We start from the raw sequence: 25,655 nt of genomic DNA, 5'->3' as shown, positions 1-25,655 counted from the left end.
CATGACGTTCAGATCCGCGTGGAAACCTTCCCAAAGCCCAGGAGAGCCGAACCGCCGCTTTGGCTCTGCAGAGCCTGTTGCTCAACCCTCTGCGGCCACCCGCCTCCCCGGCGCTTCAGCCCCGGGGGCCCTGCTCCCTCGCCCAGTGCCGTGCCAGTTGCTCTTGTCCTATTTTCAGCCTAAATCTCGACAGGGAACTCTCCTCCCATTTGCTCCCAGTCCTTAGGGACTGGTCCTCCATTTCCCCCAGCTTTCCCCTGGAAAGCCTTTCCCCCTCCCTCCTCCTTTCCTTGGCTTCTTCGTTCGGTTGTACGGAAATGCTCATCGCTGACCTGCAGGTGTGAGGACATGGGATAGCTGTCGCCTCGTCGCGCGGGGGACAAACCTCCCTGCTCGTGGGAAACKCTGGCCTGGTCTTTTCAGGACTGTCTGCTTGCACCAGGGATGGTTGGAAATGCTCASTGGGAAAGATTTTGTTAGAAATTTTGTGAAAAGGGAGTGTTTAACTAAAAAGTCTTCTTAAATAGTCCCTTAAAATATATGTATTTTAAACCAAAACACAAGAAATCCTCAGGTTCTTTTGGGGGGGTGCTGTTGGAAGAAGCAAAAAATGTGGGAGGAATTAGTTGAAGAGAATCCATTTCCTGACAAGTTTTATCTCAGTGGAGCTGAGGGAAAGCAAAGCTAGGGGAAGAAAGGCAAGGAGCAGAGCAGAGGGACGGCGAGAGCAGGGCTCTGCGGCGGGGGAGTGGCCTTTCCAGCAGAGATGAGCAATACTTGACACAATTCCTGCAGCATCCAGCAAGATCCCTGTTTACCACCGGGAGATACCATAGAAACAGCTCCTCTGGCAACTCCAGTGTGAGRGAAAACCAGGGCAACCGGCCAAGAGGAAAAGGCTGAGCGAAGGTCCCAGGGCACCGTGGTCTGGGCTGACCAGGCAGGCTGGAAAACTGAGRAGAAACACGAGGTTTCCGGCCAGGAGGCAGGAGCTGCTCCGACCCCCACGGCTGCAGAGCAGGGGGGATTGGGKTGAGGCCCTGTCCAGGGCGGCCAAGGGAGCATCTCTGCTGGCCGTGCTGCGCTCACCCTGCTTTGCTCTTGGCAGGACTCAGCCGCTGTGCCGTGGACCCCACCATGCCGTGCCCCTTGCTGAAGACAACCCTTGGGCTCCTCTTCCTCATCGGTGAGTGATGCGGCTGGGGAGGTGTGCGCGGGTTTGGGCCCTGCATGGGGAACCAGGCCTGAGATGCTCACCCCAACCAGGGCGGTGGGGAGCAAACGGCACTGGGAGGACAGACGTTGCACAGCGTGCGCCAGGCACGTACGTGACAGACAGACACAGAGACGCATCAGCTCTCCAAGGCGCACACGAGCCTGACTGTCACGTTGCGTGCATGGGATGCATCCGCCTCCTCTAATGACTTGGGTTCATCAGCCCATGCTAACCCAATCCCACTGCGGGCAAGATGTGAAGTCCCKACTGGTTTCGTGCTGACACACAGCTGGGCAGGAGGAGGCAACCTTTGGTGTGCTCAGCCCTTAGCAGACACCTGAGAAGCTACTGAAGCCAGATGTTAYGGATGCCCCCACAGCAGGCAGGCTTCGATCAGATCCTGTGCACCCCATAGCCCCCATCCTGAGGTGATGGGGTGCTTGGCTGCACCTACTCTGCTCGCAGCGTGGCACGGTTTCCCCACTGCTCGGGTGTGTGGGGCCCTGGGTGYTGTGCCCAGCTGCCCTGCAGAGCCCATGCCCCTTCCCAGCCCCACCGGGACCTCTCGGCAGAGGGTGCAACAGGRACAACAGCAGTTGTGCGGGAGAGACACAGGAAACCATTCAGGAAGACTTTGCCTGCTCTATTGCTTCCATAGGATTTCCTGCAAGGTTKTGCTTTCATTCCTTTTTCATTTTCTTTTAAATTGACATTGTTTCTGGTTAATCTGTGTCACTTCTGAAACTGTCCCTACGCAAAGGCAGCTACTCAAGCAAGGAATTGCATCATTTCCCCCCACACACACCCCCGCCGGCTCACTAAATGCACTAATAGCCTTTCCAAGCCTTTGAAGGTGCCTCTGAGACCTACATCTACCTTTACAGAGACAGGCTCATTTTGAGTCAACGGTACTGCTATCTATAATGTCAGCTACTGGGACAACCTAGACCAGCTCATGGGACACAGAAAAGCTGAGGACATGAGTAAACATGTGGGAGATCCCCAGATCACCCTTACTTTCAGCCCTGTCCTCACCAAAAATTTCACTCAGGCCAGTGTAATAGTATCACAGTCTCATCTTGCTCCTCCAAATTCCCTCTTCCAGGTCTGCTGGAGGTAACATCTGGGGGCAGCAGGCTACATATCGAACCCAGAGATGCTGAAATTGTCCTTAGCCTCCACAGCACCTTCTCCCTCGTGTGCTATGGGGATGGCRTGCTGGTCTGGGAACGTGAGGGTCAGACTCTTGCCACCTCACTGGAGATCAAGGATGGTGTCTTCGTCAGTAATCTTACCCTCAGGAACGTGACAGGCCGTCAAACGGGGGAGTACCTGTGCACCTACAGCCCTGACCAGGCTCCAGAGCCAACAGAGAGGAAGTCCGTTTACATCTACGTTCCAGGTATGGGACAGTACGTCCTTGCCTCTGCATTTCTGCGGGGGTCTAGCAACGAGGAGAAAGAAGGTCCTGAATTACTATTTGATCTCCAAGCACCTGGCCTCCCAAAATCCTTCCTCTCGGAGCAGAGAGCTCTCAAGCTATGTTTCTGACTCTGACATGTCTCTAGTACATTGGGTCACAGGAGAGGCCCACATTTCATGTGCTGGGCAAGTGATGGGGGAGGCAATGGTGCTAGCTGGCAGCTGGCCACACCTCTCTCACTCTCCTGTGAGTGGCTCTGTGTTGCTGTGATGAGGAGGAGCAGGCAAGGAGCACCATACAGCGGGATTGTGGAGACAACCCGATGTTGGACCAGTGCTGGGGGTGGGGAGGGGCACAGAGCAGCCATAGTTCAGCCTTAGCCAGCTTACTGTAACCAGAATGCCTGTCTCTCCCACAGATCCCTCCCTAGTCTTCCTCCCCATGGCTGCTGAAGAGCTTTTCATCTTCATCACGGGCTACACAGAGGCCATCATCCCGTGCCGTGTGACCAACCCACAGATGCAGGTGACCCTCTATGAGAAGAAGGTGGAGAACCCCATCCTAGCTGCATATGACCCACAGCAGGGCTTCAAAGGTTTCTTTGAGGACAAGACCTACTTCTGCCGGACAATCGTGGATGACCAGGAGGTGGATTCAGACACGTTCTATGTCTACAGGATCCAGGGTGAGCTGCCCATGGCCCTTCTCTTTGTACAGCCCTGAACAAAGATTTGGCCCCTACCCATAAGCAGGGACATTTGAGATAAAAGGCAAATCCAGACAAATGGGGAGATCACATGGGCACAGGACCCATGCTGATAAGCAGCTCTCCCAGTGCTCCTGCTTTTTTGCTATTCCCTTCCTTCATCATTCATTCTTGTGTTTGACATCCTCCACAGTTTCCTCCGTGAATGTCTCCATCAGTGCAGTGCAGACCGTGGTGAGGCAGGGAGAGAACATTACCCTGATGTGCACCGTGAGTGGCAATGAGCTGGTCAACTTCAACTGGGCTTATCCTCGCAAGAAGGTGAGTGCTCTGGCCTCACAGTCTCTGGGCAGCTCCAGCTTTTGTCTAGATTTCCTATGGCAACCACACATCAGCATCATAGCAGTGCTCAAGAAGCTTTTACCCCATGACAGAAGCTGTGGGATGCTGCTGATGCTGATGCTGCTGTCATGCAGGGAAGCTTCATGGAGAGATCCTTAGACTAAAGCTATCTGTCTCAGTGGCATGTACCCTCTCCCCATCTCAGTCAAAATGGGATCTTCTACCCCTTTCTCCTCCCTCCCCATAAGCCTGGCTCTGTTGCCTGATGGCAGAAAGTGCCCAGTTTCACAGAACATATCTCCTGTCCCCATTGTGCAGGCTGGGAAGGTTGTGGAACCAGTGACTGACTTCCTGCCTGGATCCACCCATGAAATCCGCTCCATCCTCATCATCCAGAATGCAGAGCTGGAAGATAGTGGGACGTACAACTGCAATGTCTCAGAGGGCTACCATGAGAAAACAGACCGGAAAGATATCACAGTCCATGTGATCGGTGCGTTGCTGCCCACACATTCAAAGCCAGCACCCAGAGAAACTACATGGGCATCCAGGAAGGCTCCGAGATGCCAGACTCTCCTCCCTTGGCACAGTCTCCAGCTCTCTTTCCTCCCCACCTGTTCCCTTAGTGAAGAAGGCAAAAAGCCAGTGCTTACCCTAGAGAGGCCTAATGTCATCCCTGCTCACTTCTAGGCTTCAAAAAGTCCCGAATCCCCCACTATGGCTTTATGGGCCCCTCTAAGACACCTCATGGTGTGGATGAGAGCTCTTTTGCGCTGTACAGGGCTAATGCACTGACAGCCCAAACTTGTCGCCTGGCTCATCTGTGTCTTTCCTCCCTTTGTGTAACTTGAGGGAAACTGTTCCATCTCTGCAAGCTGACAGCCTTTCCTTGCATGTTATCTCTCCCATGAGCTCCCCTACTCCAAATACAACTCTGCACCCACATTCCCCTTGGACAATGGGCTGAGTCCTTGAAGGCTGGATCTGGAGCAAGCTGCCCCACCGTTGCTTGGTGTTCAGGGTGTTTTGTTCCAGATCCATGTTTATCCTRCCCTCTGCCAAGCAGAGGAGTAGAAGGGGAGCTATGTCTCTTTCTGAAGCCCTTACCCTTCCTGCACCCTCTCAGAGCGTGGCTTTGTGCGCTTCCACACTCATCTGGCCAGCACAGAGTATGCCGAGATCCATAAGAGCCGCACCATCCAGGTGGAGGTAGAGGCCTACCCACCACCAACCATCATGTGGCTGAAGAACAACAAGACGTTGACTATGGAGAGCAACAGCGAGTTTACCATCTCCAGCAGGAACCTCTCAGAAACCAGGTGAAAGCCCATATTCCCTCACCAGCATGCAGAGAGTGGACAGGTCATGAGGCAAGCTGGAAATAGACAGTTGGACATGGGGTAGCGATTGAACACTGACCTTTTTGCAAATGAATTTTGTGCATGCCATAGTTGTGTGAGAGCTGGTCCCCTCCGAGGGCTGTCAGCCCCCAGATCTCCCTGTGCCCATCACCCCAAGACTGTGCCTCTTCCAGGTACCAAACAGCTCTAGTCCTGGTGCGGGTGAAGCAGGAAGAAGGAGGATTTTACACCATCAGGGCTTCCAATGAGGACGATGTGCAGGAGCTGTCTTTCCATCTGCAGATAAATGGTGAGGATGTGCATGCAGAGACCAGACCAAGGAGTGTGGGGGCAGTCCTAGGGGGTGTCTCTGTCCTTCTCTGCAGGACTTTAGGCTGAAGCCCTTGCTCCTAAGACTACAGCCCCAGAGTGGTTTTGGTCAACAAAGCAAGAAACATGGTCACTTGAAATATCTTGTCCTTGCTTTAAGAGCAAGGATCRGGGAGGCAGTGCAGACAGGCAGTGCATCAGTGGCTAGGCTTTTGCTCCCTGTGCCAACGCAGTAGGTGCAGAGGGAGGTGGGCAGCTCTGTTGATGTCCCCYCTTTGTTCCTCTCTGCTCCCCAAGGAGGTTGGTCAGTGGCTGATGTCYGCTCGTGTCCCCACTCACCCACAGCTTTTCTCTTTTTGTTGTTAGGTTTCAAAAACRAAACATGATTGAGATTATGGGTCCTAGCTCACTGTCCTTTTACCCGTGGGCCATGTTGGGAGTGCAGAGGAATCATGTACCCCTTCCATCCTGCAGGCAAAGCGGAGGATTGATTGTCACCAGTGTCTCTTGGTTTCAGTGCCAGCCAAAGTAGTAGATCTCAAGGAGAACAGCAGTGCCAGCAGTGGGGAGCAGACTGTAACATGCTCTGCCGAAGGGATGCCGCAGCCAGATATCAGCTGGTTCACCTGCAGTGACATCAAATGGTAAGCAGAGAGATGGAGCCCATAGGAGTAGCAAGGTTCCCACATCTATTATAGTAACAGATTGTAATTTTATTGTATTCTGCTGGCTGTGCACTGTTCACAGCCATGTGACCCCTGCCCTCTGACGAGCAGGGCTTGGGGCTCTGCTCCAAGTAGTAGCAGACTGCTTGTAGTAGCAGACTTAGGCCCCTTGTACTTTCAGTCTGTGCTTGCAAGGAAAAGAGCTGGAAAACTAATTTTAAAATGAAACATGCTGTATAATGGGCCCAGGAGACATTCTGGGGCTTCAGCCTAGTAGTTCACAGGGATCTGGACCAGTGCCCTCCAGCTCCCCAGCAAATGGTGCAAGAAGGCCAAACAGCAGGAAGGGAAGTTAGAGGATGGTGTTTCAGAGCAAGGAGATCTCAACAAACCCAGGCATCTTGTAGTAGCATGGAGATCTGACTGCCTCTTACTTTCCTGTATCCTCCCCCGGGGCAGGTGCAGCACCAAGGGGCAGCCCACCCGGCTGTTGGGGAATGACTCTACAGAGATTGGCCTGCAGACCAACGCCACATACCACGCAGAACTGCAGGTGTATCGCGTGAACAGCACCCTGCAGCTCCATAGGGTGGATGAGCCCCTGCTGCTGAGATGCACCGTACAGAACTTCTTGGGCACGAACTCCCAGGACATCACCCTGGTCCCACACAGTGAGCACTGTGGGAGGTGTTTGAGCCGGGGGTGGGAGGGGGTGGAGCTAGGCTGGGAGACATGACTGTCCTCCSAGGGCTGCAGCCCTCCAAGGCAGGAAATCTGAATATTTATGCCCAAAGCAGAGCCTCCTTTGSGTCAAGTAGGAAAGCCTGCTCCAGGAGGAGCCTGAAGCCCTCCTATCCTGAACATGSACATTCTCTTATCACTGTTGAGCTGGGACATCCCTTATGAGAGGCAAGAGAAGAGTGCCAGAGCAGGTGCCCAGTGGCTTGTTATTAGTCTGCGGTCACTAGATGGTGCCACGGACCTGAACAACCACGCACTAATGCTCCCAAATGTGAGAGAGGGTGCTCTGAGCTGGGGGCTGGAGTTATCAGCTCTTCTCCTAGGCAAACCGGCCCCAAAGCTCATTACATCCTCCTGCAGTCAAAACTCTCCCAAGGTTGCAGAGAGCCCTTCAGTAAGCTGTAGTAACCCATCCACCCCATTTTCCCCAGGGTACTGGCACTGCTAGTGCTGGACAGGTCTGCCTGGGAGGAGAGGAGAGGGACTTCCCCCAGTAAGATCCTGTACCCACCAGAAGAGGTCTGAGGTTTGGTGTCTGGATCCATTTTAAGGCTCCATGACACACCATCAGCTCTTTGTCTCCCCCTTCACCCCCACATGTAGAAGTCTGTGGGGGAGGCATGTAGCAGGAGGGGGAAGGAGCAGGAGGGTAACCAGAGCAGGGAAGGGGAAAGCTGAATAGAGCACTCTGTGCTGGTGTTCTGTCCTTTGCCCAGGGTGCCTAGGCCATGCAGGGGCAGAGGARTCTAACTGCTGTCTCTGTGGTTATCGTTGTAGCCTTACCATTTAAAGTGGTCATCATCTCCGTCATCCTGGCCTTGCTTGTCCTTACTGTTATCTCCTTGGTCATCCTCATCGTCCTGTGGCAGAAGGTAAGAAAGGAGCACACTCCCAGGCTGCCATGGTGGTGCCCCCATGTCAAGTGGTAGAGAAGAGTGAAGCTGAGAGCTTCCTGCTGCCACAGGCCCAGTGATGTCCCACCCGAGCTGGGGACCATGTGCTTCCACAGGCTTCCATATCCCCAGAGACATCCATAGGCCAAATGGGGCGGAAGGCAATGGCTGCAGGGACCATGGACTGCCTGACAAAGCTTGTCCACACATGCCATGCCCTSCATGACCTCTCAGCCTCTCAAGCTTCTCTTGCTCCTTTGCTCCCCTCTCCAGAAACCACGTTACGAAATCCGCTGGAAGGTGATCGAGTCAGTCAGCTCCGATGGGCACGAGTACATCTATGTGGATCCCATGCAGCTCCCTTATGACTCCAGCTGGGAGGTGCCCAGGGACAAGCTGGTGTTAGGTAAAGGCTCTGTGGGTCCACTCCGTGGGTCCAACCTGACAGACTTGTCGGGTTCTGGCTGTCTGGAGAGGACATGACTGGTCCCCCAGTCTGGGGCACTGTATTGCTGGCATGGCAAAGCCAAGAGACAAGCACAGAGTCCTGGGGGAGATGCTACCCTGGTGTGGGAACATGGGGAGGGCAGGAAGCTGCAGTATGGGAAGAGACACTGGACCTGGGGCTGAAGAAAGGGATATTTAAGCCTTTTTGAGTTTGTGATGTCTCAATGTTAAATCCCACACACTGGGAAGGTGCTAAGGAGGGTAACCCAGGGAGATACTGGAGAGAGGATGGGGCCCTTCCCTGGGGCAGAGAGGCTGTTGGGGGCCACTGTGGAAAGCCAGCTGCTCCCTTTGGCATGAGGCACTGGCTTTTTCCTGGATATTCTTCCCAGTGACTGACAGTTCCTTCTCTTCACGGCCAGTCAGCAACCAGTCCCAACACCAAACATCATAGCTTAGCTGTCATTCCCACCAGGACAGCTGCAGTAAGATTAGTGTCACTTTAGACAAGCGACATGGCTCCTCTCCTCTCCTCTCCTCTCCTCTCCTCTCCTCTCCTCTCCTCTCCTCTCCTCTCCTCTCCTCTCCTCTCCTCTCCTCTCTGCAGAACTCTCAAATGCAGTCTGTTCATGCAGGGGGTCATCACCAATTTTGTCTCATTGCTGTTTCTCTGCAGGACGCACTCTTGGCTCTGGTGCCTTTGGACGCGTAGTGGAGGCGACAGCCCATGGCTTGAGCCATTCACAGTCCACCATGAAAGTGGCAGTCAAAATGCTCAAGTGTGAGTCYCCTCCACCATCCCTTTCTCCTATCCCTCTATCCAAACACTGCAAGGCCACCTTGTCCCAGTGTGCTCCCCTCCTTATCCTACTGGGAAACYTTGCCTCCACTCACACCATGTCTCCCCAACAGCCACCGCCAGAAGCAGTGAGAAGCAGGCTCTCATGTCTGAGCTGAAGATCATGAGCCACTTGGGACCTCACCTGAACATTGTCAACTTGCTGGGGGCCTGCACCAAAGGAGGTAGCTGTGTCCCACTCATACAGGGCCCCCTTYGCTCAGGGTATCCCATCTCCTCTGTCCACTGCCCTAGGCCATGCTGCAGGGAATAATTGTCCTCAGATAGAATAATTCCTGGTTTCTGTTTTGAAATGACTTGCTGTTGCCTTAGGAGAGCCAAGTGGAGTTCCAAAAACTGTTCATTACAGACTGCTGGAAGCTGAGAATGCATTTTTCTGTCAACCCCCACTTCCCTCCCCAGACATAGAAAAATTTTCACTGCCAGAAGAGTGGCTTTTCCATGTGACCCTAGCCAGAAACATGTTTTATGAGCTGGTTACATTCCTGGGGCAGAAAATGTGTTTCTAGGTTCAAGGCTCCTGGGGGTGCCAGGCCCCATATGCTCATTTCCACCCCCACAAGCTTCTCTCACSTTTCTCAGACTCCATAGAGATGGCCTGCAGACCCCTAGGCCATGTGAAACAAAATTTGCTGCCCCAGGGAGCAAGCAGAAGAAAGGCAGGGCTGACACAGGTACTTTCTCCCACCAGGGCCCATCTATATTATCACCGAGTACTGCCGCTATGGGGACCTGGTGGACTACCTGCACCACAACAAGCACACCTTCCTGCAGTCCTACAGCGAAAAAGCCCAGCAAGAGGCAGAGTTGTATGGGAACACCATCAAGGAGGATCACGTGCAGAGGTACCTAAAAAGCATCACTCTTTCTCCCTGGTGCCATCCACCACTTTGCCCCCACCACTGAGGGAAGATGGTACTTTGGATACCTAGACTTCCTCCACACCAGTAAAATAAGCTCTTCTCCTGCACTGGAACATGTTTGTCCACTCCATTACCTTGTGAGAATGTTCCCTGTGCCAGTCAGCCATCTCCAGACAGCTCCTAGCAAACAGTTAAAAGAGGCAACTTGTGTGTCCAGGAGGCTCAGTTTGCTAGCATACATGCCAGCTGCTCCATGCCAGTTGGGAATATTCCCTGGCATCATTAACTTTACTAGCATAACTACAGCTACACATCTAGTGCAGAGAGGGAAGTTTTCTGAGCTTGGAGAACTCAGTTCTGCATTTTCAGGACAGGTCTTGTTACTGCCATGCCTAAGAGAGAAGGGCTAGAAGGAGTGTAGTTGCACAAGAGTTTTTAAGAGCAAAGAGAAATGGTCCTTCATCTGATCACTTGCCGTAAGGCATGTCAGTGCAGAGAAGCAGTCCTAAGCAAAGTTAGAAAGCAGCATCTCCTTACAGCATACCAAAAGAGTACTAAAACAGAGCASTGTTAGGACATTAACACAGCCACCTCCCGTGTTTTCTGCTTGAAGGCCGCTTAGTTCCACTTAAGCACAGAGCACAGCTTCTTGAGCTGCTCACAGGGCCCAGGCTGAGCCTACAGGGACTTGGCCCATAGCTTGGCTGTGCAGTAGGTTTCCCTTGCTCAGCACTGGCACATAAAAGCCTCTGGATGCTGTTTCCTGGTTGCAGCTGTTGCTGTTCAAGGGAGAGATGCTCGGTGAGGGTGGACATACAAGCCCTGCTGACCTGAACTAGGGAGATTTAAATGTGGACTGAGCAATGTAGGCATGCTCACTCCATTCGGTCTTCTTAGGGCTGGCCCCAGCCAGCACAGGACCCTGCAGAGCTGAAATGGAGGGCTTTGTATGCCCACTCCRGTTTGGCTCTCGCACAGTCTCACCTCACAGGTGCCCATGGAGCTGCCTGGCCCTGGTTCATCTCCCCACACTCCCCTGGCATCAAGCTCAAATACCAAGCTAACCATGCCAGGTTGGGAGGTCACAAAAAGCTGAAGCCTGAAGCCTGCAGCACCTGCAGACCCTCAGGGATGGCAAACATCAGAGTTGTTTCATGGTGGAAGGTCTCCAGTGCCATCTGCATATCTCCATGTGCATGATGCAGGGCTTCATCTCCTGCTGGGACATTTTAGTGCCAGGGCTGAGGGTTCAGGAATTGTAGTCCTTCAAACTGTTTTCTTGTTCCTGCATCTCCTCTGCTCCTCCGAGCCTGAACAGCCTCTTTGCTTCCCTCATAGTCACCGCTCCTTATCTGTTGAGAGTGATGGAGGCTACATGGACATGAGCAAGGATGACTCCCTGGATTATGTGCCCATGTCTGATATGAAGGGTGAAGTCAAGTATGCTGACATTGAGTCCTCCAACTATGGCACCCCGTATGAGCTGGACAGCTATTCCCCATCAGGTAATGGCTCAGCCACAGAGGGAGGGAGAAGAGCTTGTACTTGGGGTGCTGGATGGTCTTACTTGCAGAGTTGGGTAGTACACATCACAAAGGTCACCCTTGGGACTATTCCAGCAATGGTAGCAGATGTCCTTGTGCTGAGACTCCCTAGCTCTGCCCCTTTGTCCATGGAGGCTGAGCAACCCCCAGCAGGCTGGGTTCTTCCAGCACAGGCTCCAGTGCAAGTCTGGAGCCATGCCAAGTAATGCCAGTGTGAGTATCTGTTTGTCCTTCCCTCCCTCCAGCTCCTGAAAGAACAGACCGGGTGACACTGATAAATGAGTCTCCACTTCTCAGCTACATGGATTTGATCGGGTTTAGCTTCCAGGTGGCCAACGGGATGGAGTTCCTGGCTTCCAAAAACGTATGTRTGTAGGCCAGTCCATGGTGTCTGTAGTGGTGGAGGCAAGAAACGCTCCGCTGTGTGCTGTGGTTAGCTTCAGCTCACTGTCCCTCTGTCCATGCCAACATCCTTGAGGGAGAAGTGGCCACGCAGTTGAAGAGCTGCTGACCTCTTGTCTTTGGAAATGCAGCTCTGGAGATCAGCCACCTGCAACGCTGTTGTGGTGCTATATCATCTCCTTTTACCAGGATGACCACCCCCAAACAGTGATACTGTCTTTGTGCTAAAGCACAAGGCACTCTGCAGCAGGTCAGGCTGTCCAAACAGGTGTCTCTTCTGTGCCAGCCCACTGCTCACCTTGCATAGTCAGCATGTGGCAACCCGCTCTCCACTCAGTTATTCAAATTGCCCTCACGAGATTTGGATGGCTGTTGCTGTCACAGTGGGAAGCAGCCCAAGGTAGCAAAGAAAACAAGGTAGCACTGCTCATGGCTGTGAGGCATGGTTGTCCCTGGAGGCCATGGAGGTACGTGCCTCCAATGATGCGAGGTGAATCCTGTCCTTGAAGCCCCAGGGCTAGCACTGGAGCTGGGCTGCCTCCCCGGGATCCTTTGGATGCCCCTCGTGGTTCCTGCCGCTTGCAGTGACCATGGCCTGTCTCTCCCCTGTAGTGTGTGCATCGTGACCTGGCCGCAAGGAATGTCCTCATCTGCGAGGGAAAGCTGGTGAAGATCTGCGACTTTGGCCTGGCGAGGGACATCATGAGGGATTCAAACTACATCTCCAAAGGCAGTGTGAGTGCCATGAGCTGTGCAAGCCCCTTCCTCCTGCCTGCTCTGAACCTGGCATCCACTACGCTCTCACCCTGTGAGCGGCCTGTCCATCATTGTGCCTGGGGATGGTGGCAGGGCAGGACTCCCAGGTGATAGCAACTGTCCTGCACCTGATGTGCTCTGTATGTCATGGAATTACAGAATCACATGCCCATACCTCTGGRTTCTTACAGTGGAACCTGGATAGCTGTAGCAAAACTAGGGACTGTGAGAGCTGACCATGCAGCCCATCCTCAGGAGCAGGCCTGTGTCCCTTCCCTGCATAGTGCTGYGTCCGGTCCTGAGCTGCAGGCAGAAGTGCAGGGTTAGGCTGTTTGACAGCMGTGCACTGAGTCACTGGACACTCTGGGAAGAGGTTCACAGACTTCTGCTCTAACCACTAGACCACAGGGAAAGAGGAAGTGCTTTCCTGTGAGCAGCCACTTTCCAGAAAGACATCTCCTATCTTTCGAGGCAGAAGAGGATGAGAGTGTAAACCAGCATCCCCCAGAGCCTTCCCTGTGCCTTCAACAACAGTATGTCCACCCTAGCCCTGGGGCACTGGGGAATGTGCGACCTCGAGAAAAACAAGCCATGTAATTGGCCCTATTTGTCAGACAGGGAAATAGAGCCTGGGGGAGCTGAGAGCCGGGCCGCTCGAACCCCAGTCTCAAGCTACTCAGTGAACAGCTCAGCCTCCTTCCACCTGCTCCCACTCATGTGGGTTGGCAGCCAGGTACTCAGTCCAGGGAGGGTACCAGGCCTTTCCCTGYCCCTGCTCCTGCAAAGGGGCTGAGGTTTCCAATCCAGCCTTGGCACAGCTTCTTTTCCTTCCAAAACAGGAAATGAAACTAGGCCCCTTTGCAATCCTTCCTGGGGATTATTTTGGTATTCGTTGTGCAAGCAAATCCCTTTCCAGCCCAGGAAAAGCACAGCCAGTGCTGCACACAAGCTGACCAAATGAGGCTTCTTTTATTCATCACTCTGAATGGATAAGAGCAGGACAAAAGAGCATGAATGTGTCCTGGATGTGTTCTTCAGCCCATCTCCTCCTAGCCCTGTAGCCCTCTACAGCCTGATCTCAGGTTTGCAAAGCACAGACAGGCCTGGAGTCCCTGCCAGAGTGCTGCAGTCATGCACAAGTCAGCACACTCTGCCCAAGGGTTAGGAAACACATACGCACACAACAGCTCGTCATGGCAGATAGACTTGGCTGTCATGGAAATGGATGCAGCATGCCCTCTTTTCCCTCCTGCCTGCTGGATTCACCCTGTGCTAGGAAAGAGGAAATTAGTTCCCCCATAAAGTGGCTGTGCTGAGCTTATGGGCAGCTCTGAGGGCATCTCCTTCACTTGCAAGCTGAGTGTTGATACAAAAGTGCCATAATTGCAGCTGACTCTCTTCTTGTTCCATCTTTCCCTTTTAGACCTTCTTGCCCCTTAAGTGGATGGCCCCAGAGAGCATCTTCAACAACCTCTACACCACCCTSAGTGATGTGTGGTCCTTTGGGATTCTCCTCTGGGAGATATTCACTCTGGGTAAGTGCCCTGGAGACCATACTGGTGTCCTTAGGTCTCGTATTACATTAGCAGAGCACTTACTCATCCGCAGGATTGCTTCCCAAACCAAGAAGGTACAAATCCATTTCTTATCCTCATTCTCAAACCTACCAGCATCAAAGCAGCACTTTATACCATGTCTCCTTCTTTCCCATGCTAACGTTGTCATTTGGAAGTGAAATGAAACAGAAAAGGTAAACAAGAACATGAAAAATTGGTGTGATTTGCCTGATGGCATGAGGGTGGCAGTCACCATCAGTCACCTCATTCCCTGCTCTCCCTTTACACCCAGGAGGGACTCCATACCCCGAACTGCCTATGAATGAACAGTTCTACAATGCGATCAAACGTGGCTATCGGATGTCCAAACCCACCCATGCCTCTGATGAAATGTAAGCGCTGTTCATATATATTTTCCCTGGACCTGCCCTGCACTAACTATAGGAGCATTTCTGCTTCTGTTTTCTCCACCTGCTAACTAAACAGCATACTATCCTGTTCCCTCTGGTTAGCTACGATATCATGCAGAAGTGCTGGGAGGAGAAGTTTGAGATAAGACCGTCCTTCTCACAGCTGGTGGTGCTTATGGGGAACCTTTTGGTGGATTGCTACAGAAAGGTATGTTCAAAGGACCCTTCCTTGGAGGGACAGAGGAGGGTCAGTGCTCTAGAGAGGATGCTGCCATGGTTAGAACTCTTAATTAGGGCTAGAGAGACCAGTGATTAATCCCTGCTGTGCTAGAGGATTTTGCTGTGACCTGGCCTGAAGTAGTCTGAACAGCCAGTGAAGGTGGTTAGAGCATCCTGGGGACATTGCTAAGACAACTGACATTGCCTGACTATTGCTGAAGTCTCCACAAGCGGGGACATCACAATTGGCAGGTCAGTTGAACTGAAAACCTGCTTCTCACTATTTGATATTTTGGAGCTGTGGGGTTATTCCCTTAATCACCCACTCAGGAAACATTCATGGTCTGTCTGTGGTGGAGTCAGGGTAGCTGAACCCAGCTAGAAGGTGCCTGCCCATTTAGAAGAAGCCTAGCAGGCAGGGAAAGCCAGCATGACATCGGCTCATTTTCGCCACTCACAAGAACTTCCTGTTTCTTTGATAACCTGCCYTGTGGGAGCAGAGGTACCAGCAGGTGGATGAAGAGTTCATGAAGAGTGACCACCCCGCTGTTGTCCGTACAAGACCCACGATCCCTGGGCTGAACAACGCCAGGCCTGCTCCCAGCTCCCCCACCAGCAGCATCCTCTACACGGCCGTGCACCAGAATGGGGGAGAGAATGACTATATCATCCCCCTTCCCGACCCCAAGCCCGAGGGAATCTGCGACCTCCCTCAGGAAGTCTCCGTCAGCCGGGCCAGGTAGAAAAGTCACTCCTGAATGCTCCCCCTTCTCCAGGCTGTCCAAACCTGAAAATGGGGGCCTCAAGAGCAAGTAGGGAKGCTCTGCACAGGGATGAGCTGGGGTGGGTTTACTAGGAGGGATGGAGGGCAGGGTCACCCTTGTCTGAGGTGCAGGGACCTCACATAAGCCCCTGAGGATGGAGATGAACCACAGGAGTTGGAAAGTGAGCTAAGACAGGGTGTCACATCACATCCCAGGACATCAACCTGCACAGCTGGGGACAAGAGACCCCAGGAGGAGGAGGGCAAACCGGGGAGCACAGCCAACAGAGCACAAATAGCTATAAGCTGTGTGTGAGGGCCAAACAGACACAAGTGATTTTGTCTGTCCCCCTATGGAAAGCTACTCAGAYAGACCTAGGCTGCTATAAGTTCAAGGCATTTCCCACCCACTGGGAAGCCTCTCCTGCCAGGAAACTTGAGACAGGACACTTATTTCTCTCTCCCCCTAGCTCTATGCTGAACGAGGTGAACACGTCATCTACAATATCCTGCGACAGTCCCTTGGACCCTCAGCAGGACGAGGAGCAGGAATCAGACCCACAGCCGGGCTGCCAGGAGCCRAACAGGGGGCACCACGAGGTGGAGGAAAGTTTCCTGTAGCCAGAGCTGGGCTAACTCCACGTCTCCCCACAGCAAGGCCAGCTGAGGGGCTGAACCAGACGTCGCAGAGAGCCAAGCTTTCCACTTGTCTGTAGGGACATCCCTGCCTTTCCCAGCATTCCTCCCTCCCTCCCGTATCTCAAGGTCAGGTGGGAAAATAGAGACTTTTCCCCTATTGCCTTCCCCTTCCCCTGTTACAAAGAGGTGGCTCAGTGCCAGCAACCCTCCGTATCACTGCCACATCCTCCTCAGTGATCAAGCCACTGCTGGAGGGAGACATCTCACAGACCRACTTCTTCTCTTCAAGTGGAAGATGCAGCCCAGGTCTCTACATGAGAGGTCACTTTCTACCTTGCTAATGTGATCCTCCAACCTCTTCCCTCTCCATGCGCTTTATATGGCAATAAGTTTCAACTCCTCTGCACCAGCACTTCTCTGATGGTCTTAGCACCAGCCATACTGTGGAACAGGTTCTGTGAAATGCCTCCAGGACAGACAATTTCCTCGGAGTCTATCACCGGGGTGTAGAGAAGCCATAACACCCAACTCCAGCTGCTGGAGATCATGAAATCAAGAGATCAAGCACAGCCAAGGCCTGGAGAGACCAGACAGTGTCTCAGAGATATCAGATCTCGTTTCTCAAAGCTCCTTTACGGAGGATAGTGCATCAGAGGCACTACAGGTACCATGGCTCTGGGCCGCAGCTCTGTACCCACCTGGASGGGCTGTCACACCTTGCACCCCTTTCTGCCCAGCACGGCACCTAGGGGTCCCAAGGGCATGCCAGGAACAGGAAATGCTCTGATAATGACTTTGTTGTAGTAGCAAACAGGGCAATCCAGTATTGCTGTTGTTTGTGTGGACACCAAGCTAAGTAGCCTCTATTGAAGATTTAAAGGGAACAAATATATTAATCCACTAGTCAGGGCCAGTATAAGGAAGCAATATGGCTATTCATTAATCTACTGCCACTGAGCCCAGCTCATCTGCTGGGAAATCATATAACCCCATCAGCTGCAAAATCTTTGTGCCTTATCTTTGGGAAGCAAAGACTCCCTTGTGGTAGACTGTTCACCATCTTTCTCAGGATGGGAGGTCTCACCAGTCCCTCCTGAATCATGGCAAGACTGTGGGGAGTAATAAGGATGCCAGAACACCAACCCAGGGACATTGCAAAAGAGAGAGAAGGAAAGAGGTCGTAAGGCTCTTTAGCCGGGGCTGAACTGTTTCTAACACCCTGCCACTTCGAATTTTTCTATTTGCCAAAATACACAAAGGAAGGTAGGTTTCAACAACAAACAGCATTTCTGCTGGCCAGGTAGAGTCATTCACAGCCCGTCAAGGACTGTGGATGAAGTGCCATGGGGAAACAAGCAGAGCAAGAGGAATTGAGCAAGATTCCTCTCTCTTGGAAAGAGTTTTGAAGAATAAARTGACAGAGATCTTCCTCCTGCTTTCACCCTCTGCCCAGCTCTCACAGACAGGTTTGGGATCTCTTGTGCTCTCAGRTGGCACTTGAATGAGGAGACTCAGAGGAGGAGGAACACCAGGCTTTTGACATCAGGCATGAGCTCTGCTCTGTGGAGACCCCACAAGCTGGACCACAAAAGCTACAACTGTGACATCAGTATAGAAACGAGCAGGCTTTTTTCCAAAAGGAGAAATTACACAGAGCTCTATTCGCTGCATGTCCCTCACTCCCATTAACCCCTCTGCTGCCTTGCTTATGCACATCTCTGTGTACGTCCTACAAAAACTGCACAGACAGGTTTGAAAATTCAGTCAGTGTCTTTTGGGGTTTCAGCCACCTCAGAGCTATTGAGAGTTCTTTTTTTCTTTTTTTTTTTTCTTTTTTGGAGAGAGACTTCTCTCCAAATCTGAGACTTCTGCCAGAAAACCTCAAGCAAGATAGTTTCTCTCTTAAGTTGTCAGTCATTGCTAGTTAGTAATGCAGCCATTTATGCAACTATAAGAGGAGTAGATATTTTGTGGGCTGATATCATTGGTAAAATGCGAACATAAGAAATAGCACTTTTATTAGTAGCCGGTGGAGTATATTTTCAACCCGTATAGTCAGATTCCCCTTCATCCATAGGCATCACACTGTGAATGACAGCTGTTTTCCATACTCTATTCCTCCTGCTTATAACAAAGGAGCCACCTTCTGTGATCATGGTTCAAAGAACAATGCTCACCACAGGGAAGTATTAATGCCTGAGATCTTTGGGTCAGACCACTTTATTTTTCTAGCTTCTAACATGCTTTGTAGGATCCATGTCCCTGCAACTTGAGCCCATAGGATTCCACATCAGACCATCCTAACAGCTGCTGTCTGCACTAGCTCCATTTTGAATTTGTCCTTCTCTATCTACAGTGATGAGAAGTAGCCAGTACTCCAGAACAGGTCAACTCAGGACCTCGCATAGGGCATTAGTATGTTCTGATCTGTGCTGGAATTGTCTTGCCTGATGTAGTTTTGGCTAATGTTGGCCTTTTCCCAGTCACAACATACTGGTAGTTTGGAGTCATCCCCTGACTGATCTAGGCACCCACATCTTTCTACTCTTCTGGCATTTCTAACTCAGATACTTCCTGCTGTTCCAGACATTGGGTCATCAGCACATTTTACTAACAAACTTGTTATTTTTGGGCTGGACTGACTAATAAAAATATTCAATGCTTTTGCTCTCAAGAGCAGTTCTAGAGAATTACCTCCCTTCAACCCAAAGATTTCCCCATCAATCAACCCCTTCTCACCCTCTTTTGGGACATTTCCTTATTCACTTCATAATYCCTGCACTAAATTCCATGTTGTACAGATGAATTAGTAATTTCTCATTATCAAATGCTTTTCCACAGTCCTGAAAGTGAAGATCTATTTCTTCACCCTCAAAGGGAACTCAGGTATCCTCTCCTACTGGTTGGGCATTTGCTACACTATTGTGTTTTTATCCCATTTGTGCATCTATTTCAATTATTCTTTGCACCTGTTCTGGCTGCTGATGGGGTCAGATTTGTCAGCAAGTTGCTGCTAACCCCCCTTCCCTCTTCCTTCTTAACATCGGTACACCAATCTCTTTGCAGCATGGTACCATTCTCAGCTCCAGAGAAGTATGACCAAACATTTGCCCTTGCCCTGGGATCACAAGGGCCAAGTCTTGCATTTTGCGGTACTTTCCTGTGCTAATTCAGCTATTACTATAACCCCTTAGTGAGGATATGCACATGCACTACAGGGAGAAGATCTCAGCCCAGGAGAGAGCAGCAGCTCTGGTTGCTGGCACAGCTATCCTGGCACTGGGTGCTGCCTGGTACTGGTAATGAACTGGTAAGTTCTGCACCAGCGATGGCTCTGGATGTGCATTCCAGTAGCCCCACCTGCGTTTTGCGGGGCTTTGCAGACACAGAGGCTTCTAACAGCTCCAAAAACAAGCTCACTGCACACAGGGAGCTGGACCTAGCCCTCTCTCGCTCTCTCTCTGCTTCCAACATTCCAGTCCCTGCACGGTCCGATGGGTGAGGGCTGTGCAAAATGGTTGGTTGTTCTGGGTTCATTGGTTTTGTAGCCATAATTTCTCCAGTGAGATTCTGAAGGGAACCAGTCTCTCTGGATTTTTAGTTTGGATGATTAGTAATTTTGTTTGGATGTGTTTTCATGTTCAGATGTGGACCCAAACTGAGACTTTTACCCAAAAGGGACACATGCCACAGCTTGGGCCCACCTCTAGTGCAATATCTTTTATTTGTAGATCATATTTTACTCTACAGCTGTTGCATCATTATCAGCACAATATATGCATACTCCTACTGCCAGTCACTATTTCATATGTGCCTAAGTGTATCCCAGAAACTAATGTGACACTCTGGTGTCTCTTTCCATGTTTAAGATGTGTCTCAGACTGAAGTGTGTGCAGGTTTTAATCCTTTTCTCCTTGGTTTGCACATGTTACTATTTTTTTTTAAGTGAGAGTGTCATGTTTAGTGTTCGTTTGCGTCGTGTTATGAAATCACAGTGGACTTTACTTATAACTAAATTGTCTCTGTTCACCTGCCGAGGGGGACGGTGGTAGAGTCCTGTGGGGATGGGAGACAGAAGTGCARCGCAGACGTGCAGCCAGAAGGAAGTTAGCCCAAAGAGGGAAATGGCTCTTCCCCTTCTTCCCAGCCAGGGCTCACCAGCTCTCCAGGGTGGGGAGACACAGCACCATAGATACACGGTTCTGGGTGGTGGGTAAGGTTTTGGCGGTGGGGAAGTCCAGGGTCTGCCTATATAAAATTGGGCAGATCTGAAGAAGGGGATTTCATAGACATCTCCTTTTGGGGGCTTTTTCTAAAAATAGGATGTCAGCTAATGCATTAAGGAGGCAACCCCCCCTGCTCCAACACACAGGCACTAGGGAAGGTCTCCAGCTGGGCTCAGTGTCTAGTTCGAATCCCGGGATCAGCATGGCCAGTTTGCAGTGCAAATTGCACGACCTCATGCATGCCCACGTGGACAGGAGAGCAGTGGGCTGCCAAGTCAGCTCCGGGGAGCACAGCCGCAGTCTGGGGTCTCTTGGACATACCCAGATGGATCCAGAGGGCTCTGGCAAAGGCAGGGGAATTGCTCTAGTTTAGCCTAGGTGGCACTTGGAGAGATGGCTCTTCTTGCTGTACTGCGAGGAGGCAGGAAGACCAGCTAGAGCTGAGGGTGTACTGGGAGGCCTGCAGTGTCCCACTTGTTCCTGTCCTTTCCTGCTTTATGGAGCACAAGTTACAAGGGCCTGTGAAATTTGCCCAAAGTGTGCTTGCTGCCCTCTCCCCTCCGCTGTGCTGACCAGCTGGGATCAAGCTGTTACTCTGCAGGGAAACAGCACCTGCCTCCACACTATCTGCCAGAAACCACGCTGGGGCAAGGAGGAAAACAGAGTTCAGACTGAGGTACCAAAGAGTTAACATTCTCCTAGGTTTACAGATGTATTTGTAGGACTTGTACTATGTCACATCTATAGCCATGAGATATTATTTTTATGCTGTAAACTTTTACAAATATGTTTTTAAAGAAAAAGTTTAAAATTAAAGGTGTTTCTTCTTTTTGCAAAGTGTCATCTCCTCCTTTGTTTGCCTAGTTTCAGCTGCTCCCACCTGCTCCTACTCAGATGGGTTGGGAATACAGCTTAACTGCGTCGCGGGTGAAGGCTAAGCACGTTAATACGCTGTGCATGACCCCAACGCTTAGCAAAAGCCAAGCTGGAAACCAGGCAGAGAGAAGCACAGCAAGGCAATAGCTGAGCCCAGGGACGCGGTAAAGAGCAGGGGCTGCAGACAGGGCAGGATCTGCCCCAGCTCTCTGGTAACGGACCAGCCTGTGGGTCATGCTGCACTGAGTGGAGGTGAGTGGATGGAAGGAGAGCTGAGCTATCAGAAGATACATCGGGAACACAGGCATCCTGAACCGCAGTGCCGGGGGCTTTCCCCCCTTCTGGGTAACACTRCTGGGTCTGGGCTTGGGTCAGGGAAGCGGATGTGGGTCTGCCAGACTGGAGCAGTGCGGGGTCAGACGGAGGTGTGGGAACACCACAGTGCAGTTGATTTTTCTCCATAGTTTAATGGCTCGGGGCAGTGGGAGAGAGGGGGCCTACCAATGGGAGCAGGGCATCAGCAGGAGTCACGGTGCACAGAGCTCCTTATGTCTCGCTCTCCTCTGAGCTGAGTTCTCCTCCTAGTCTTCTAGGAGGAGCAAACACCCTCTAAAGACGAAACCCCAAAGTGCTGGCTCCCCACATCATCACCCCTCATTCCAGGTCCCTTGGTCTCTCTCCTTTCTTCCTGTTCTCCTCATCTTCCTCCTGCTGCCACCCCAAAAGTGCTGCAGGCCCCCAACCACATGGGAAAAAGCCACCTACTGGAATCTAGCCCAAAGCTGCCTCCTCTCTGCAGCTCTGCTGAAATTCCTCCTCTGAAAAACTGACCCAGTCTGCTGAGCAGAGCWGTTTGCAGCCAGCTTGGAGCTGCATGCTTGGAAAAGCTGAGGTTGCTGCACAAAGAGGATTTTGAGCTGAGGCTCAAATGTATTGACTTTGTCCCAGTTTTCAGGATGTGTGGTGCTGCCCCAGTGCAAGTCCTGGCCAGCAGCAGTTGTGTCCATCTGCACAGGCATTCGTACACACCAACTGGAAACTCTTTGTGTACCCCAAAGACCCAAGGCACAGGCTTTAGCAGGAGACAGGTTCAAGACCCAGCAAAGATTCCCTCTCCAGTACGACGTGTCCTCAGCTCCCATCTCTGCTCGGTTTCCTACAGGGGAGGTTTGCAGACTCCATGACCAGCTCAAGCCAGTTCTCCTCAGATTTGCTCTGAGTCACCTTGCACAGCTCAGATGTGTCAGGGCATTTTTCTCCAGAAGCTGAATCAGCAGAGGAAAAAAAAATCGTCTCATCTCTAGAGAGGCTACAAGAAGGGGGTTTGTTAGCTCTCAGCCAAGAACCCAGCTCACTCACTGCCTGATCCCCCTCCAGCAAACCTTTTGCATGCGGAGACACACTGAAAAGGAGTTGCTGGGAGACAAATGAGTAGCTGGACCCTGAGACCTCCAGCAAGACATTTTCCCCASCTGAAACAAGTTTCTCTCCTCTTTGGTAGCAAGGACACATGATGAGAAAGGCATTTTGCATAGGAGCCCAGGGAAGCATGGAAATTCAGACTGTGCCCTTGGAGACAAACGTGGCCAGCTGCACCAGTTAGGCTCCCCACAGCAGGACTTTTAGCTCTCTGGGTACTGACAGCTGATTCAGGACATGGCTGTTTCCCACCTGCGCCCTGGCTGCTGCAGGGCAGCCGAGGCAGGCAGTGATGCTGTGGCCAGTTGTGCACAGTGCAGGGGTCCCGCAGGGCTGCAATGGCCTGGCCCCACTCCCACCTAGGAAAGCAATCTGGGCTTTCAGTGCTCACAACCACTTTCTCCTCCRCAGTCAGCCCATGGCCAAACAGGCAGTGAGCAAGTCTCGTGCCATCTCCTCGCATGCCATCTTGGCTGTGGGGGGCCTCCACAAACATCCTTAGGCTTCAGATGACTCAAAGCAAGGCTGCAGCTCCTCTGAGAGTAATGTTGCTTCTTCCTGAGCTGCTTACGCACAGAGGCCCACCTGAGCAAACAGCGTCAACTGGCCATGCAAAGCAGTTGTCTGCATAAAGCTGAACCTGCACAAGCCTGGCTTAACTCTCCTTACAGCTTTATCAACCCACTTGTGACCACCTAGGAAAGGAAGCTCTGAGCAGTAGGAGCTGTGCCCACCCCAGCAACACTTCAGTGGCTGAGCTGCTGCTTGYAACCACAGGATTTAGGGGTGCTGCCTGCAGGCAGGAAGTGACTGGCCACCAGTGAGGCAGAAAGCCCAGCAGATAGCCTGTCCCACCAGCTTAAGCATCCCAAGGTGTACCTAACAATGGTACTAGCTAGGGACCATGTGCATTGGCTGTGACTTGTCACCTGTGGATGATGCCATCAGAGAGGCTCTGCAAGGGGCTCCTCAAAGGCAAGAAGGGAGGCTGAGAGATTGTTTTCCTTCTCTGCTAACAACCTTTCTGGTTTAATACTTGTTCAAGCCAGTGAGTCAGTTCTCTCTGAGCTGGCATTTGTTCCTGGAAAAGAAAAAAAAAAACACTTAAAAAGAAGAAGGAGGTAAACAARCATCCTTTAAAAAAAGCCCCTTTGGCTCAAAAGGAGGAAAGCTAATCAGCCTGACATCTCCTGTGGCCCATCCACTCTCCAAGCCCCCAGGTCTAGGCAGGAGCCCCCCAGCACACCACACTGTCTCTGCTTCATGTTCTTCTTCCTCGTGTCCTGCCAGGAAAAACTGCTGAGAGGAAATCTTCTCCAGCCAAAAGCTGCTGTTTCTTCTCTCTGGACTCCTGCACTGCTCAGCTCCCTCGTGCTCTCCAGCCATCCCTCTGGCCAAAACCTAGAGCTCTCTCTTYATTCTCATGACTCTTACTCATCTTCAGTACAGTCAGCCATGCTCTCATCTCTTGGCCCCCAAGATATTGTCTTCCCAGTACCTCTCTAATTGCCCTTTTGGAGAATCCTCCAAGCCCATTCCCTCTGGTTTGTAGAGGCACAAGGGGGACTCCTCTGTTGGGGATCTTTGAGCTGCAAGTGCAGATTCAACAGCTACTTTTGTGCAGTAAATCCTGACTATTTTTGCCCAAATTAGGCAGCCCCTCTCTCTGACAGCTCCCTGCTGAGAGCAGACAAGCAGCTGCGGCTCAGTACAGCTAATTCAGAGACCTGAAGCCCTCCGGGACCTCTTTCTCAGCCTGTGCTACCAGGTGGGGATCATAACTTCCTGCCCTAGAGCTGTCACAATCAAGGCTGAATTTTTGCTGCAACATGAGGTTAACTAGCATTGCAGCAGAGAGCAAGGGGGACCTTGCATCTCCCTTGASCTGCTAATGTTTTACTGACCTGTTTGTCCTTTAGCAAGTTGTTTTGCTTCAATCCTRTCCTCACCCCCAATTTTAGAAGAGATGCAGTCCAGGAGAGGGTTAACAAAGTGCCTCATTACTGCTCCCAGGTGCCAACTAGACCGGCAATCAGAAACCAGCTACAAAAAGCCTCCCCACCAAAGCCAGCCCCAAGAGGTGGAAGAGCCCTGCAGATATGAGTATAGTAGGGCAGGTGGAAYATGCACCCTGAGGCTGGGGAGAAGGGTTCTTGGTTTGGTGGAGGTTACAGCCTAGTAGCAGCTYCCTGGCTGCCATCCCCTTTGACAGTTGCGGTGCTTTGGGATGGTTGCATCTTCATGTGGTGCTGGTTGGAACAGGGCAGTGGTGTGGCTCCAAGAGGCTTGTGGCCACAAGGTCTGTCTCTGCCCTAGGGTTTATGCCCTCAGYTGAAACAAAATAATTTGTCATTTTTATGAGCCTTCTCCACTTGGGAGCCACCCTGGGCCAAGTCCAAGGTCTCTTTGTGGACCAACTGTAGGGAGTTAGCCTGCCATGCTCCTGGGCAGGCCCTCAGGGCCCAAAGCCAGCAAGATCCACAAGGCCTGAGGTGAAACTTGTCACCCTAAGGTAAAACTTAGCCCACCACCACCCAGGTAGGTCTCAGCCTCGCTCTTTTCCTCCCCAGGCAGGAGGTGGGGCTGGGTGGCCTTAGCCAAGGGGAATCGTGGTGGCCCAAACTGCAGCCCTCAGGGCAGTCTGGGGCTAAGCCCCCTCCTGGTGGTGGGACCTGCAGTGGGCAGGTGGCCCTGATCATGGGGCACCAACAGGGCAGCGGGATGCTCTTGCCCCAGGGCCCCTCTCTGCCCCACCTCTGCAGACTGGGTTTGTCACTGGTGACGTCTCAAGACATCACCTTCTTTTTTTTTTCTTCCCTCCCATTTCAAAAACAAACCAAAAAAAAAAGTAATTTCTTAACTCGTGGTCAACTAAAAAGGAGAAGCTCCTATCAAGAGAGCACTGGGGACGGCGCCCGCGCAGAGAGGTGCCTGCCGCTCGAGTGGGTCTGTTTGCTTGCCTGCAGGGTCTTTGCTGCACCCCAATTTGGAACTGGGGAGGTGCCACCATCACTGGGAAG

At 51.9% G+C, this 25,655-nt stretch overlaps 1 protein-coding gene across 1 annotated transcript; it reads left to right on the top strand.

Annotated features, from left to right (window-relative positions):
* The first annotated feature begins 1,112 nt into the window (after nt 1-1,112).
* PDGFRB (platelet derived growth factor receptor beta) lies at nt 1,113-21,177 on the top strand. Its single transcript, XM_085298047.1, has 22 exons — nt 1,113-1,186; nt 2,322-2,618; nt 3,058-3,324; nt 3,539-3,666; nt 4,006-4,180; nt 4,814-5,006; nt 5,222-5,337; nt 5,875-6,001; nt 6,482-6,693; nt 7,541-7,635; nt 7,930-8,062; nt 8,780-8,884; nt 9,016-9,126; nt 9,654-9,807; nt 11,164-11,330; nt 11,615-11,733; nt 12,384-12,506; nt 13,951-14,062; nt 14,376-14,475; nt 14,596-14,701; nt 15,213-15,451; nt 15,946-21,177. The coding sequence occupies exons 1-22, from the start codon at nt 1,138-1,140 to the stop codon at nt 16,094-16,096; spliced, it is 3,279 nt and encodes a 1,092-aa protein (XP_085154173.1). The 5' UTR covers nt 1,113-1,137; the 3' UTR covers nt 16,097-21,177.
* Nucleotides 21,178-25,655: the final 4,478 nt, after the last annotated feature.

Source organism: Rhea americana, unplaced genomic scaffold, assembly GCF_003343005.1.
Source record: "Rhea americana isolate MKP2758 unplaced genomic scaffold, rheAme1 scaffold_135, whole genome shotgun sequence".
NCBI lineage: Eukaryota > Metazoa > Chordata > Aves > Rheiformes > Rheidae > Rhea > Rhea americana.
Note: the sequence above shows the minus strand (reverse complement) of the source record. Positions and strands in the feature narration are given on the sequence as shown.